Below are 15,006 nucleotides of genomic sequence, written 5' to 3' on the forward strand. Positions count from 1 at the left end.
TTATTCGAACTAATACATGACCATGGGAAATACAGAAACGAATATGGAGAAACATCAATTTCCTATGCAAAATCTTTCCCATTCCTGGAACTATTTCCTAGAACCAACTTTTTTTTAAAAGGAAAATTGTAGGTTTACAGAAAAATCATACAGAAAATACAGAACTCCTATATGTCCCCTGTATTATTAACACCTTCATAAGTGTATAGATGGTAAAAGAATTTAATGGTCTGGTTGTTGTTGTGTTTTTCCCCCCATTGTTGTTGTTTTAGGTACGGGGCCTGGGGAACTTTGTATGTGGGAAGTTGGTGCTCAGTCATTGAGCCACATCAGCTCCCCTGAGTTTGCTTGTGGTTCTTTTTTTGTTTTATTTTTAGGAGGCCCTGGGAACTAAACCTAGGACCTCCTTTGTGGGAAGCAGGCACTCAACTGCTTGAGCCACATCCACTCCCCTAATGGCCTGTTTTTGATGAGGGAACTACTGAATTTACCCTGTGAAGGATACACATACTCTGTGTCCTAAGGTGGTCTGAGGGCGAGGGAAGAGGTGGAGTTATGTGCTTGTGAAGTTAGCCTGCCACATCCTCACCTATGTCAGTTTGCGTAGTTTATATATGCCTTTGATATCCTGACCCAAATTTCACAAAACTTTTTCTTTTTTTTCAGCTTTATTTTGTACATTTAGTAATTGAAAATATAAATAATTTTAAACTGAAAAGAAAACACAGTTGGATAAAAACATCATACATTTTTCAATTAAATGTACTGGGTACCTATAAATTTTTTTTTGAATCATGAATATATTACACAGTATATTTGGTTCATAGTAATGCAGTCGTACGGTATTTGTCCTTTTCTCTCTGGCTTGCTTTTGCTCAGCAGTGTCCTCCAGGTTCATCCATGTTGCCATATGCTTTACGACTTCATTTCTTCTTACAGCTACATAATATTCCTTCTTGTGAATAGGCCACAGTTTGTTTATCCATTCATCTGTTGATGGACACCTGGGTTGTTTTCAATTTTTGACAATTGTCAGTAATGTCGCTGTGAACATCAGTGTGCAGATGTCTGTATGTGTCACTGCTCTCATTTCTTCTGGGGATATACACAGTAGTGCTATTGCAGGGTCACGTGTCAACTCTATATTAATTTTCTTTAGGAATTGCCAAACAGTCCTACAGTGGCCGTACCATTCTACTTTCCTACCAACAGTGAATAAGTATTCCTATCTCTCCACATCCTGTCCAACACTTGTAGTTCTTACTTTTTTTTTTTAAAGATTTATTTTTTATTTATTTCTCTCCCCTTCCCCCAGTTAGTTGTTTGCTCTCTGTGTCCATTTGCTGTGCATTCTTCTATGACTGCTCCTATCCTTACCAGCGGCACCGGGAATCTGTGTTTCTTTTTGTTGTGTCATCTTGTTGTGTCAGCTCTCTGTGTGTGCGGCGCCATTCTTGGGCAGGCTGCACTTTCTTTTGCACTGGGCGGCTCTCCTTACGGGCCGCACTCCTTGCACATGGGGCACCCCTACACGGGGGACACCCCTGCGTGGCAGGGCACTCCTTGCGCGCATCAGCACTGCACATGGGCTAGCTCCACAAGGGTCAGGGAGGCCCGGGGTTTGAACTGTGGACCTCCCATGTGATAGGCGGACACCCTATCCATTGGGCCAAGTCCTCTTCTCTTCCCTCTAACTTTTTAATAGTGGCCATTCTGATAGGTGTGAAATGATATCATTGTAATTTTGATTTGCATTTCCCTAATCATTAGTGGTGTTGAGCATTTCTTCATGTGTTTTGTTTTTTGTTTTTGTTTTTTTGCCATTTATATTTATTCTTTGGACAAATGTCTATTTGAGTCTTTTGCCCATTTTTAAATAATGGGTCGTTTGTCTTTTCATTGTTGAGTTGTAGCATCTCTTTATATATCATCAATATTAAACCCTTATTGGATATGTGATTTCCAAATATTTTCTCCCATTGAGTTGGCTGACTTTTTACCCTTTTGGCAAAGTCATTGGAGGTACAAAAGTGCTTAATTTTGAGGAGATACCATTTATCTATTTTCTCTTTTGTTGCACGTGCTGTGGTTGTAAGGTCCAGGAAGCCATCACCTACTACAAGGTGTTGAAGATGGTGTCCATCCATTTTCTCCTAGTAGTTTTATGGTCCTGGCTTTTATATTTAGGTCCTTGATCCATTTTGAATTGATTCTTGTATAGGGAGAGAGAGAGGGATCCTCTTTCATTCTTTTGGATATAGATATCCAGTAGTCCCAGCACCATTTGTTGAAGAGACTGTTTTGTCCCATTAACATTAATTTCGTAGGTTTGTCAAAAACTAGGTGACTATAGATGAGGGTTTATTTCTGGGTTCTCACTTCTATTCCACTGATTGATTTGTCTATTTTTATGCCAGTACCATGCTGTTTTGACCACTGTGGCTTCGTAATATGCTTCAAGGTCAGGCAGTGAAGTCCTCCCAAGTCACTCTTCTTTTTTAGAATATTTTGGCTATTTGGGTACACTTGCCTGTCCAAATGAATTTGATAATTGCCTTTCTAATTCTGTAAAGGAAGCTGTTGGCATTTTGATTGGTATTGCATTGAACAAAACTCTTATAATGAGCTTGTGTGACAGAAACACAATCCTTATATTGACTTTTAAGCTGTTTAAATGTGTCTTTCAATAATCTTTCTATTTTGGTTGGAATATGTACGTACATCTTTATATGGTTGTAATGAAGATGCTAGGCAATTTTAGGAATTGCTTTTCATGTAGTGCCTTATTTAGTACTCCATAGGTGCTTCACATGCATTATTATCCCATTCAGTCATCAAGACAGTTATATGAAGGATACTGTTATTTGGCCCTGTTTTGCAGAAGGAGAAACTGAGTACAGAGAGTTTAAGTAAGGACACAATAGCCAGAAAGTAGAGCTGGAGATTCAAACCCAGGTCTGTCTGGTTCTAAAATTCAATCTCTTAAATTCTAAGGCATAGTTACCTCCTTTGTAATTAACTTCCAAGGCAGACTGTTAATGAAAATAGTGTCTAATTAGAAGAAACTCTAGCTTCTCAGTATTTATTGTCAAAGTTTTATATGCATATACCCCATACAAAGACTTCTAATTTCTTCTTTTATTTTGTAGGAACTGAAAGATGTAGGCCATCGTGATCAGATGGCTGCAGCCAGAGGAATCCTCCAGAAAAATGTTCCGATTCTCTATACTGCATCCCAGGCATGCCTACAGCACCCAGATGTTGCAGCCTATAAGGCCAACAGGGATCTGATATACAAGCAGTTGCAGCAGGCGGTCACAGGCATTTCTAACGCAGCCCAGGCTACCGCGTCAGATGATGCTTCCCAGCACCAGGGTGGAGGAGGAGAACTGGCATATGCGCTCAATAACTTTGATGTAAGTTGTACTTGGGAGGAAACTTCAGGCTCTTATCATTGCCCAAAAAGACAACAGTTTCCTGGGGGAACTGTGATCAAGGTTTCTGATGAAAGCTTAGTTTCCACTAGATTTGCAATCTAAGTGGAAAGAAAGAGTTATGAATCATCAGTCTACTTGATCTTGACTTGGTCTACAGCAGCATTTGTCTTTTCTTTTTTAAATTTGAGTTAAATGTCTGAATTCTTTTATGAACTGTGTTTTCTATGAGGTCATTCTTTATTGAGGATGTGAGTTTGGTTCATTTCAACCAAGAGTTTGATCTCCTGGCAGATGGGAGGCCATGGCAGATACGGAGACATTGTGGACATAGGCTCTGTTCAAAGTCTAGTGGGAGATACCGACACATCGTGACTGTCGCAGAAGTGCTGTCATCCTAAAATCTTGTCTACCTTAGATACACTTTTCTTCTTGATGAAGTTGGAATAATGGACAAAATTTAATCAAGCAGAAGCAAATTTGGATTAAAATATTTTCTTAGGATAATGCCATAGTATGACCTTTTTTTGATGATGCCCTAGATCACTATCCTGTGCATAGTGTTTTGTGTTTTTGATTGCTACCCACAATGCCTCGTGGCTTCCAGTAGATGGCAGCAGCTTAAGATTTTTTAAGGTCTTGTTTTGTTTTGTTTTGTTTTTTAAATCAACTGTTGGGGCAGCTTTTTTTTTTTTAAAGTAAGAAAGACTTGTCTTCTAGGTGACCATCATCTTTCATAAGTAAACAGGATGCTTTCAAGTATAGAATCAGTGTAGTGGAGTGCAGTTTTTCCTTGCCTTTACCTTTTCTTTGTTATCTTTGTCTCACCCCTTTACTTTTGCTTGGGTAAGTGATCCATGATAATATACACGACTGATTTAAGACTTACAAATCAGCCGTAAATCATAAAGACAGTGTTAAGCCTAAAGACCATGCTATTGGAACTTCTGAATTTTTGTTCTGGAACCTTAAACTATATAGAAAACTTGTATGATGTGTCTTATAACTTACTGGCACTATTTTTTCTCCCTCAGATTTGGCAGTACTAGCCATTTGCCTTTTTTAAACAGAAAGGGTAGCATTTTGTCCTAAGTTGAGTGATCTATTTCAGAAGACACTTAACCTCTTAGGGTTACAGTTTCTTCATTCTTAAAATGAGGGGGTTGTACTAAGTGATTTCAGATATGTTGCAACTCTAAGACTCTATTAAAATTCTCTGCCCTTGCATTTCTCATTCCTGTTGGCCACAAAACATTGTATATGCAGTTTGACCAGATAAATCCTTTGATCACCTTATCTGGTAAGAAAAATGACCAGTTTAAATGTAGATTAATAAAAAACTCAAGGTATTGCATGTTCAATGTTAATATTGAGGGTTCTTTGGAAGAAAAGGATGAAAAGTATGCTTGGAGCATGGTCCCTATAAAGAAAAAGTAAGGCAGAATATTTGTACAGACACGAGTATGAGGATAAATTGAGTCAAGCAGAGGAGTTGGAGAGAGGCCAGTACTGCTGTCTGAGGGTGTTGATGTTTGACTTTGTACCTATGATTTGCTTGTAACCAGATGTCACTTGTCACTGACAGTGGCTGTGTTCAGTGGAAAGAGGAGAAAGATTTTATTCTAATAAGGGCAGTTAGACTACAGAGAGTAGCTTTTTTGGGAAGAATTGTCTTGGAGGTCTTTGAGGAAAGAAAATCTTTTAACTTTGGCACCACAGGATACATTTGAGACTTTGAGTTATTTATGAAATTTGATTAGATGAATGATGTGAGGAAAATATATTGAACTTCATTATAAATGCATTCCTTTCTGAAACTTTGAGGACAGATGATTGTTTTGTTTTTATTTTTAAAAACTTCTGGGGCAAAATAATTCTGCTAATGTCATATAACTAGGATATTGTCTATATTTTGCACATAAAAAGAGAGAGGTAACTTTTGTTTTCCTCTTATTTGGTGATTATTAATATCTATACACTGACCTGTAGATAATTAGGTTAAGTAATTTGAGCATGATTTTCATGCTAACACCGTTGTATTTGCATTTGTGGTAATGTAACTTAACCAGTCCCCTTTTGGCTGGATAGAATTTCTTCAAACGCCTTTGTGAATTGATCCACCACAGGCCAACTTAAGCTATGACCACTCATCTGCCAAAAAACATATCTTTCTTTCATCTGTTGGAATTTTTGTATTAAATCTTGACATTCCTAATCAATACTTTGCTTACTTTTGATAACGGGGGCATCAGTGATTAGCACTAATATTTGGTAATGCTTCCTTTGCAGAAACAAATCATTGTGGACCCCTTGAGCTTCAGTGAGGAGCGCTTTAGGCCTTCCCTGGAGGAGCGCCTAGAAAGCATCATTAGCGGTGCTGCCCTGATGGCCGACTCATCCTGCACACGTGATGACCGGCGTGAGCGAATTGTGGCGGAGTGCAATGCTGTCCGCCAGGCCCTGCAGGATCTCCTGTCGGAGTACATGGGCAATGTGAGTATCAGAACTTTTCTTTTGAATTAAGGTATTCATGTCTGAGGAATTTTCTATACCAATGAGATGTTTTAACTATAAATCTCAATTATGGTCTTGGCTTCTAGGCTTTTTTTGATGGACAATTCTTCAAGGAATGGATAAATGGCTTTCTAGGTGGCATTTCCTCCCCCAACTTTTTATTTTTAGAAATTTTAAACTTAAAAAAAATTATAAAAATTGTATATCTTTTATTTAGATGCACCAATAACATCCTGCCACATTTACTTTTCTTTCCTCTTGCACAGAATAATTCGCATGATCATGCATGTATGTGTATATATGTATACACACATGTATATTTTTTTCTTCTGAAACGTATGAAAATAAGTTGGAGACATTGTGATACTTAGTTGACTCTCCTAAGAATAAGAGCCTGCTACATAGTTTAAATTACATTATTATATTTAGGTGGCCATCTACTTTTGGTCAAAAGGGAATGTTGACTACCTGTCTCTTTAATATGTGTAGTTTATGAAAATTTTTTTCTATGAACTGTATAAAATGTCAAAAAAGTAGATAATTACCAAATAAAATTGTTATTAGGCAAACCGGGTAGTGTTTTTGAAGTTTTTTTGGTTTGTGTTTGAAAACTTGTGCTGTGGAATTTGACACCTCTTTTTTTTTTTTTTGCCTTTCTCCACTTTCTCCACTATACTATAATACTAAAATTGTGGATTTTTTCTCTGTTGTCCAATTATGCTAACTTAGAGTCATTGTTGTTTAGACCTGGTAGCCAATATTTTGTAGTGGCAAAGAAGTAATAAATTAAATAATTGTATAAAATAATTTTAAGGAAAAGAGGGCCAAGATGAATTACTTGTCACTAGTGTCGTTTCCCCGCTCCCTCACCCCGCATATATAAACACTTTTCAGAAAAAAATCTTGGTCCTTTCTTATTGTTCATTTGCTGTACATCTTGTTTGTTCACTTATACTTATATAAGTGAATGTATAATGGTGAATTATGACAGAATTCCTAGGATGAAGATGAATGCCTTCTTGTGTTTATCTTGTTTGTATCATATTGTGAAATTAGTGAAGCATATGGAATTATTTTAAGCTGTTCCCGCATTTGATCTTAGGTAATGTACCTCAGAAAAATGAGATTAGAGATTTAGTTAAATCAAATGGAAAGAGCAGTTGATAAAGCACATTTAAAAATGTTTCTAAGCTGGAAAATCAGAAAATATTTTGAAAAATGGTTAAGGTGAAGAATAGTACACAATATTGGAGTCTTGAGCAGGGAAACAAAGGTTCCGTGGCATGTATGTGAATTACTTGCTGTTGTGGAGTGTTGGAGTGGTTCAGAAGTGTCTGGTATAGTTATGATTAGGAAAATGTGTTAAAAACATCCTTGATGGGAAAAAGTATATGATAAATCTGTTCTGATTGTTCCATATTAGAGCTTCCTTATCTATCTACAAGACATCCCTTGAGTTCTTAGGTTGGTTAGATCCCTGGGACAATGTTTTAGTTTGCTGAAGGGCTGCTGATGCAAAGTACCAGAAATGTGTTGACTTAAAAAAAAAAAAATTTAAAAATTCTTTTATATGTGTGTGTGTGTATATATATATAGGAGGTACTGGGGATTGAATCTGGGACCTCATACATGGGAAGCAAGTACTCAACCAGTTGAGCTACATCCTCTCCCATGTTGGCTTCTTTTTTTTTTTTTTAAGATTTATTTTTTTTATTTATCCTACCCCCACCCCTCATCCCTCATTGTTTGTGCTTGCTGTGTTATCTGTTGTATGCTTACCTTCCTTTTTAAAGGACTCTGGGATCCGAACCTGGGACCTCCAGTGTGGGAGGGAAGTGCCTAATCACTTGAGCCACCTCTGCTCTCTGCTTTGTTGTACCTCTCATTATGTTTTTCTCCTGTCTCTTATGTCATCTTGTTGCATCAGCTCACTGCACCAGCCTTTCACATCAGCTTGCTGTCTTGCTTGTCTTCTTTAGCACCAGAAACCAAACCCAGGACCTCCATTTTGTAGGTGGGAGCACAGTCACTTGCCACATAGTGAAGCAAAATGGCCTCCAATCTCTGCTGAGGTCTCTGCCTTCCTCTCCAGAATTTATTGTCTCCTAGAGCTCAACTTTGAGCAACAGGCATAGGGCTTGTCTCTTTCTGGACCTCCTATTCAGTCTTGGCTGTTCTGCTCTCATCCCAAGTTCGGCTGTGAGCTCTCAGGCACTAGCAGGACTGGTCTCCTCTTGAGCTGCTCCATGGGCCCAGCCTCATGGGGGCGTCATGCTTAAGCAGTCCTCTCTCTCACGTTGCAGAATCGAATATACTGGCTCCCTTTTTCCTTTGTCCCTGTGAGTTCATTGATATCAGATCCAGCAGTGGGCAGAGACTCAACCTGAGTCACATCTCATTGATGTAGTTCAGTAAAGAGCCCTAAATTGACTGAAATGTAATCAGAGGCTCCTCAGCTGAATTTAATGTGATCAAAGGACATCACACTAAAAGAACAGATTGGTTTACAAACATAATATTTCTCTTCAGATACATAAAATAATTTCACACTGCTGTATCTGTTCACCCCTTGTCATGAGTAACCTTTTGGTTTCTCCCAAGAGTGTTAACACAAGTAGTACTTTGTGTCATAATATAAAAAAAAAAAGGTGGTAAGGGAGCGGATGTGACCCAAGCAGTGGGAGAAGTAGATTAAACTACATAATACTCAGAATGTCCTGTTCTCAACAAAAATTATAATACATACAAAGGAAAATATGACCCATTTATTGAAAGAAAAGAATTTGTCAGAAACCACTCCCAAGGAAGCTCATACATTGGAAATATTAGTCAAAGACTTTAAATCAGCTGTCTTAAATATGTTCAGAGAGCTAAAGGAATCCATATACAAAGAACTAAAGGAAATTAGTAAAATGCTTTCTGGACAAAATAAAGAAATGATAAAAATGAATCATTTTTGGAGCTGCAAAATACAGTAAATTGAAATTAAAAACTCAGTTGATGGGTTCAGCAGCAGATTTGTACTGGCAGAAGAAAGGATCAGTGAACTTGAAGACAAGAAATTTTCTAATCTGAGGAGCAGAAAGAAAACATAAATATGAACATTGCCTGAGGGAACTGTGGGATACCATCTGTATTAGTCAGCCAAAGGAGTGCTGATGCAAGATACCAGAAATTGGTTGGCATTTATAAAGGGCATTTATTTGAGGTAGGAGCTTACAGATACCAGGCCATAAAGCATAAGTTACTTATCTCACCAGTTTATTTTCACATGTTGGAACAAGATGGCTGCCAACGTCTGCCAGGGTTCAGGCTTCCTGGGTTCCTCTAGGCTCAGCTGCTTTCTCCACAAGGTCAGCTGTAAACTATGACGCTCTCTAGACTTTGCCTCTCTCCACAAGGTCAGCTGTAGACTATCAGGTGAATGGCTCTGTCTCTCTCCCTGGGGTTTCTGCCCTGTCTAAGGAGCCATCTCTGTTCCTCTGTGTTCTTCTCCTGACTCAGGTCCTCTCTTCCCAGAGATTGCTTCTCTTTCCTCTGTGTGCTTACTTCCTGGGGCTCCAGCTTAAGACTTCAACATCAAACCCCAACATCAGAAACCCTCATTTCTGTCCTTTGCCATGCCTTTTATCTGTGAGTCCCTACCCACCATTGGGTGAGGACTCAACACCCTAAGACGTGGCCCAGTCAAAACCCCAATCATAACTCAATCACGCCTAGGTACAGACCAGATTACAAACATAATCCAATATCTATTTTTGGAATTCATAACCATATCAAACTGCTACACCATCTAACATACCAACACACGCATGGTTGGAGTTCAAGAAGGTCAAGAGAGAAAGATAGGGCCAGAAAAAGAATTTGAAGAAATCATGGTTGTGAACTTTTGAAATCTGATAAAAGACATGAATATACACATCCAGGATGCTCAACAAACTTCAAACAGGATAAATTTTAAGAGATCTATCTACACCAGGACACAGGCTGTATAGTGAACTTACAAAATTCAAAGACTGAGGATTTTGAAAGCGGCAAGAAAGACGTGGTTTGTCACTTACAAGGAATCTCCAATAAGATTTTTAAAAATTAATTTATTTTTAATGTTACATTAAAAAAATATGAGGTCCCCATATGCCCCCCACCCCCCTCACCCCACTGCTCCCATAACCACAACCTCCTCCATCATCATGGGACATTCTTTGCACTTAGTGAATACATCTCTGAGCACTGCTGTACCACATGGTCAGTGGTCCACATTAGTTTACACTCTCCCCCAGTCCACCCAGTGGGCCATGGGAGGACATACAATGCCCAGTAACTGTCCCTGCAGTACCACCCAGGACACCTCCAAGTTCTGAAAATGCCCCCACATCACATCTCTTCTTCCCATTCCCACCCTCAGCAGTTACCATGTCCATTTTCTCCATCTCAGTGTTACATTTACTTCCACTACTGATCACAGTAGTTCCAGAATAGAGTATCAGTAAGTCCACTCTAATCCATACTCTATTCCTCCATTCTGTGGACCCTGGGATGGCTATGTCCACTCCACCTCTCTATTGAGAGGGTGCCTCAACTCTCCCCAATAAGATTAATAAAGGGTTTCTCATCAGAAATCATGGAGACCTGAAAACAGCAAGATGACACATTTAAAGTCCCCAAAGGGGAAAAAAAAGTACAAAACTGTCAATCAAGAATTCTATATATTTTTAAGTTATCTTTCAGAAATGAAGGAGAAATGAAGACATTTACGTTCCTTACCAGATGGCTGATCCTAGTAGAAATGGCTGAAATACAGAGACATTAGGCAGTAACTTGAAGCCAGAAGAGAAATAAAAAACATTGACAAGGTATGACAGTTTGAAGCTGGGTGGACTGCAGAAGATCATGTCCTTAGAGCTAACCCATTCCTGTGGGTGTGAACTTAAGTAAGTGGAACCTTTTGATTAAATGACTTCAGATAAGAGCCTTTGATTAGATTAATTCAGTAAGTTGTATCCCAGGGTGGGTCTTAATCCTCTCACTGGAGTCCTTTAAAAATGGGATGGATACAGAGAGAAAAGAGAGAGGAAGTACAGAGAGGAACCCAGGGATGCTAAGAGAGAAAGCCACAAGAGCAATGGCACCCTGGTTAGGTGCATATACATTTATGATTGTTATTTCTTCCTGGTGGTTGCCCCTTTTATTAATATATATTGTTTTTCCCTATCTTTAATAATAGCTTTGCTTTTAAAGTCTCTTTCATCTGATATAAGTATAGCTCCTCCACCTTTTTTTTTGGTTACTGCATGCACGGGGTATCTTCTTTCCAGCCCTGCACTTTCAGTCTATTTGTATTCTTGGGTCTAAAGTGAGCCGCTTGTAGACAGCATATATATGCCTCATATTTTCATATCTGTTCCACTAGTCTGTGTCTTTTAATTGAGGAGTTTTAATCCATTAACTGGTCTTACGTCACTCATTTTGACTTCTGGGTTTTATCTGTCATCTTATTTTAACCACTGTTTTTACACTGGTAAGTTATTTTTTCAGATATAATCTTTTTTTCTAGACTCTGTTCTAGTTCTCTGTCTCCCGTATTTTCTTTTCAGGCTGTCCCACTCCCTTTAGTATTTCCTGCAAAGCTGATCTCTTGGCTACACACAGTTTCTTTTTATCTGTGAATATTCTAAACTTGCCCTTAGTTTTGGAAAGACAGTCTTGCCAGATGTAAGATTCTTGGCAGGCAGTTTTTCTCTTGGAGTACCTTAAGGCCTTCTTGCCTCCATGGTTTCTGATGAGAAATCCATACTTAATATTATTGGGTATCCCTTGTATGTGATGAATCACTTTTCTCTTGCTGCTTTCATAATTCTTGCTTTATCTTTGGCATTTGACTTTCTGATTAGTATGTGTCTCAGAGTAGGTCTGTTCAGATTTATTTAAATGGGAGTACATTGTGCTTCTTGGACACAGATATATATGTCCTTCAAAAGAGTTGGGAAATTTTCTACCATTATTTGATCAAATATTCCTTCTACCCTTTTTCCCTTCTCTTCTTCTGGGTCACCCATGACACATACGTTTGCACGTCTCTTGCTCTCATTTAGTTCCCTGAGACACTGTTCAATTATTTCCTTTCTTTATCTGTTCTTTTGTGTGTTCACTTTTGGAGGCCCTCTCTTCAAGCTCACTGATCCTTTCTTCTGCCTCTTCAAATCTGCTGTTATATGCCTTCAGTGTATTTTTAATTTCATTTGTTTTGCCTTTCATCCTCATAGGATTTGCTATTTTTCTATGTATACTTTCAAATTCTTTGTCCTCACTTAGTGTCATCTTAATATCCTTAATCTCTTTAGTTATCTCGTTGAATTCATTAAGGAGGTGTGTTTGAACATCTCTGATTAGCTGTCTCAACTCCTTTATGTCATCTGGAGGTTTAGTTTATTTCTTTGACTGGGCCGTATCTTCCTGTTTCTTAGTATGGCTTCTAATTTTTTTTTTAATACAAACATTTATTGCAGTACTTTTTTTTTTTTTTCCTGAGGTGCCGGGGATTGAACCTAGGACCTCATCCATGCAAAGCAGGTACTCAACAACTGAGCTACACTTGCTCCTCAAGGCTTGTAATTTTTTATTGGTGTCTCGCATCTGATTTACTTGATGTATTTAGTCTGGGCTTGGATTCTTTCTTTAGCCTAGGGCTTTCTATTTGATTGGTTTTGTGCTATAACCTCTCTTGGTTCAATGTATTTTGGATCTTTATAGTGGCTTGTGTTTAGCCAGTTGAGTTTGTTCAGCTGTTTTTCATCTGTTTCTTGCCCTTTCTCCTTTGTTGGTTTCAGAGTAGGAGCTGAGGATGCAGTTGGTACTGAAGGCTGTGGAGGCTGAAGCTGCCCGAGTTAGGAATTGATGAAGCTTCTCCCACCTTTCTTCCCTGCCAGGGTAGGGATGGAGTTGCAGCCGTGTGCAGCAGTCCAGGCCAGCAGGCCAAGACCATTGGCAGTTGTCAAAAGAGAGACTGATGAAACTTTTTGCCCTTCCTTTCCTGCCTTGGGCAGGGATGAAGCCGCAGGTGTTGTGGGCAATAAACTTAAGTCACGTGAGTCAAAACTGACCACAGTTGCCCAGATGGACCGACAAGGTACCAGCGCCTCTTCTCTCCTGCCACAGGTGGGGCTAGAGCCACAGGTGTGCACGACAGTCTTGTGTTTGGGGCCTAAAGCTACTGCAGCTGCCCAGAGAGACTGCCCTGTCAGGGGCAACAGTGGAGCTACAGTTATCCCACAGTTTAGTCTGTGCGTCCTGAAAGTGTCTACAGTTGCCCAGAGAGACTGAGGAAACACTCTCCCTCCTCCTACCCTTTCAGGGATGGGGATGGTGCCACACGAGTGCCCAACAATCTAGTCCGTGTGGGCTGAAAGCCACTGTAGTTGCCCAGAGAAGCTGGTGCAAATTCCCCTAGCTTCCTCCTTGCCAGAGGCTCAGCTGGAGCCCAGGCTAGGGCAGCAATTTGACCTGGATTAAAAGAAGCCTCTCCATACTGTCACTGTGATTTCAGTCAGCCTTGCTTCTTCCCCTCATGCTGGGTGTGGTGTTAAAATTGAGACTGCTGCCTATTTCTGACTTGGACAGGTTCATACTTTAGCTGTACTTATGATTGGACTTTAGCCAGCTGAATTTACTAATTATTAGCTGAAGTCAGGGACTAACCAGCTCTTCCTCCTCTTTTTTGGAAATGGAGCTTCCAACTCCAGCAGGGAATAATAATAGTTCAGGAGGCATCTTGTCCCTCCAGTCGGAAATGGGCACTGGCCTCCGTAGCATGCTGTACTTACGAGTCTTCACTGCAGATAGGCAGTATCCTTCTTCCACTCTTGCAAGGATGTTGCAGGATCCTCTTCTGGTCTCCTGAGTCTCCCCAAACAGGTGCTTCAAGTTGCTCTGGGTGGTTACTAAGCATTGCAGGAGGAGCTGACTCTTGGAGCTTCCAACTCTGCCACCATTTTGCCCCTCCCGAATTTCCTTTTCAAGGCTTGAGGGGTCAGGAGATCTTCAGCCTTAATGCTCTTGCTTATGCTTTGGTTTGAAGAGTTGGAGGGTAGTCTTGGCTCTGTAACTGGACAACTCTCTCAGAGGGGAGTATGTAAAAACAATGAATTTGATTCCTGCCTACTTCATGTCATGGAAATGCCTCAAATACATGACAAGTTTTATGACCAATCAGTGCATCTTTGTTGTTCCCCAAACGACTTCCAGGTTTTGTTGAAATGAAATCAGTTATTGTGGCTAAGTTTAATTTGTTCCTATTCTGTCTAAGGTTTTTCTGCCAGTGAGGGTTCTAGAGTAAGGAAAACAGTTTGGATGGGTTCATAATCTTAAAAGCTTAAAAAGTGAATGGATTGAAATGAAAATGAAATATAATTAAATTTGAAAGAAGTTACTACAGTTTTTGATAATTGAAAGTCATGTGTGCATTAAATCACTGAAACCACCAGCATTATTTTTTTTTAAAAGATTTCTTTATTTCTCTCCCCTCCCCCCACCCCAGTTGTCTGTTCTCTGTGTCTTTTTGCTGCGTGTTCTTTTTTTTTGTCTGCTTCTGTTGTTGTCAGCGGCACGGGAATCTGTGTTTCTTTTTGTTGCGTCATCTTGCTGTGTCAGCTTTCCATGTGTGCAGCGCCGTTCCTGGGCAGGCTGAACTTTATTTCGCGCTGGGCAGCTCTCCTTACGGGGCTCACTCTTTGTGCTTGGGTTTCCCCTACGTGAGGGGCACCCCTGCGTGGCATGGCACTCCTTGTGTGCATCAGCACTGCGCCTGGGCCAGCTCCACACAGGTCAGGGAGGCCCGGGGTTTGAACCGCGGACCTCCCTTGTGGTAGACGGACGCCCTAACCACTGGGCCAAGTCCGCTTCCCCCACCAGCATTATTAACATTTGGAGATATATATTTCCAGCTTTTTCTTTTTTCTATGCAGAGCATTTTTTAAAATGTTAACATCTTTATGTCCTCCACAAATTAACATAAAATATTCATTTAACTAGGATTCAAACTATTAGTTTAATAGGCTAAAAC

General features: G+C 39.7%; 1 protein-coding gene across 1 annotated transcript in view; it reads left to right on the top strand.

Annotated features, from left to right (window-relative positions):
• Positions 1–15,006, top strand: part of CTNNA1 (catenin alpha 1) — a 184,215-nt gene that overhangs the window by 56,490 nt on the left and 112,719 nt on the right. Inside the window, exons 6-7 of the mRNA XM_058279415.2 lie at positions 3,150–3,416; positions 5,724–5,927. Of these exons, the coding sequence (XP_058135398.1) occupies positions 3,150–3,416; positions 5,724–5,927 (471 nt within the window). The remainder of the gene's footprint in view (positions 1–3,149; positions 3,417–5,723; positions 5,928–15,006) is intronic.

Source organism: Dasypus novemcinctus, chromosome 2 (assembly GCF_030445035.2).
Source record: "Dasypus novemcinctus isolate mDasNov1 chromosome 2, mDasNov1.1.hap2, whole genome shotgun sequence".
Taxonomy (NCBI): domain Eukaryota; kingdom Metazoa; phylum Chordata; class Mammalia; order Cingulata; family Dasypodidae; genus Dasypus; species Dasypus novemcinctus.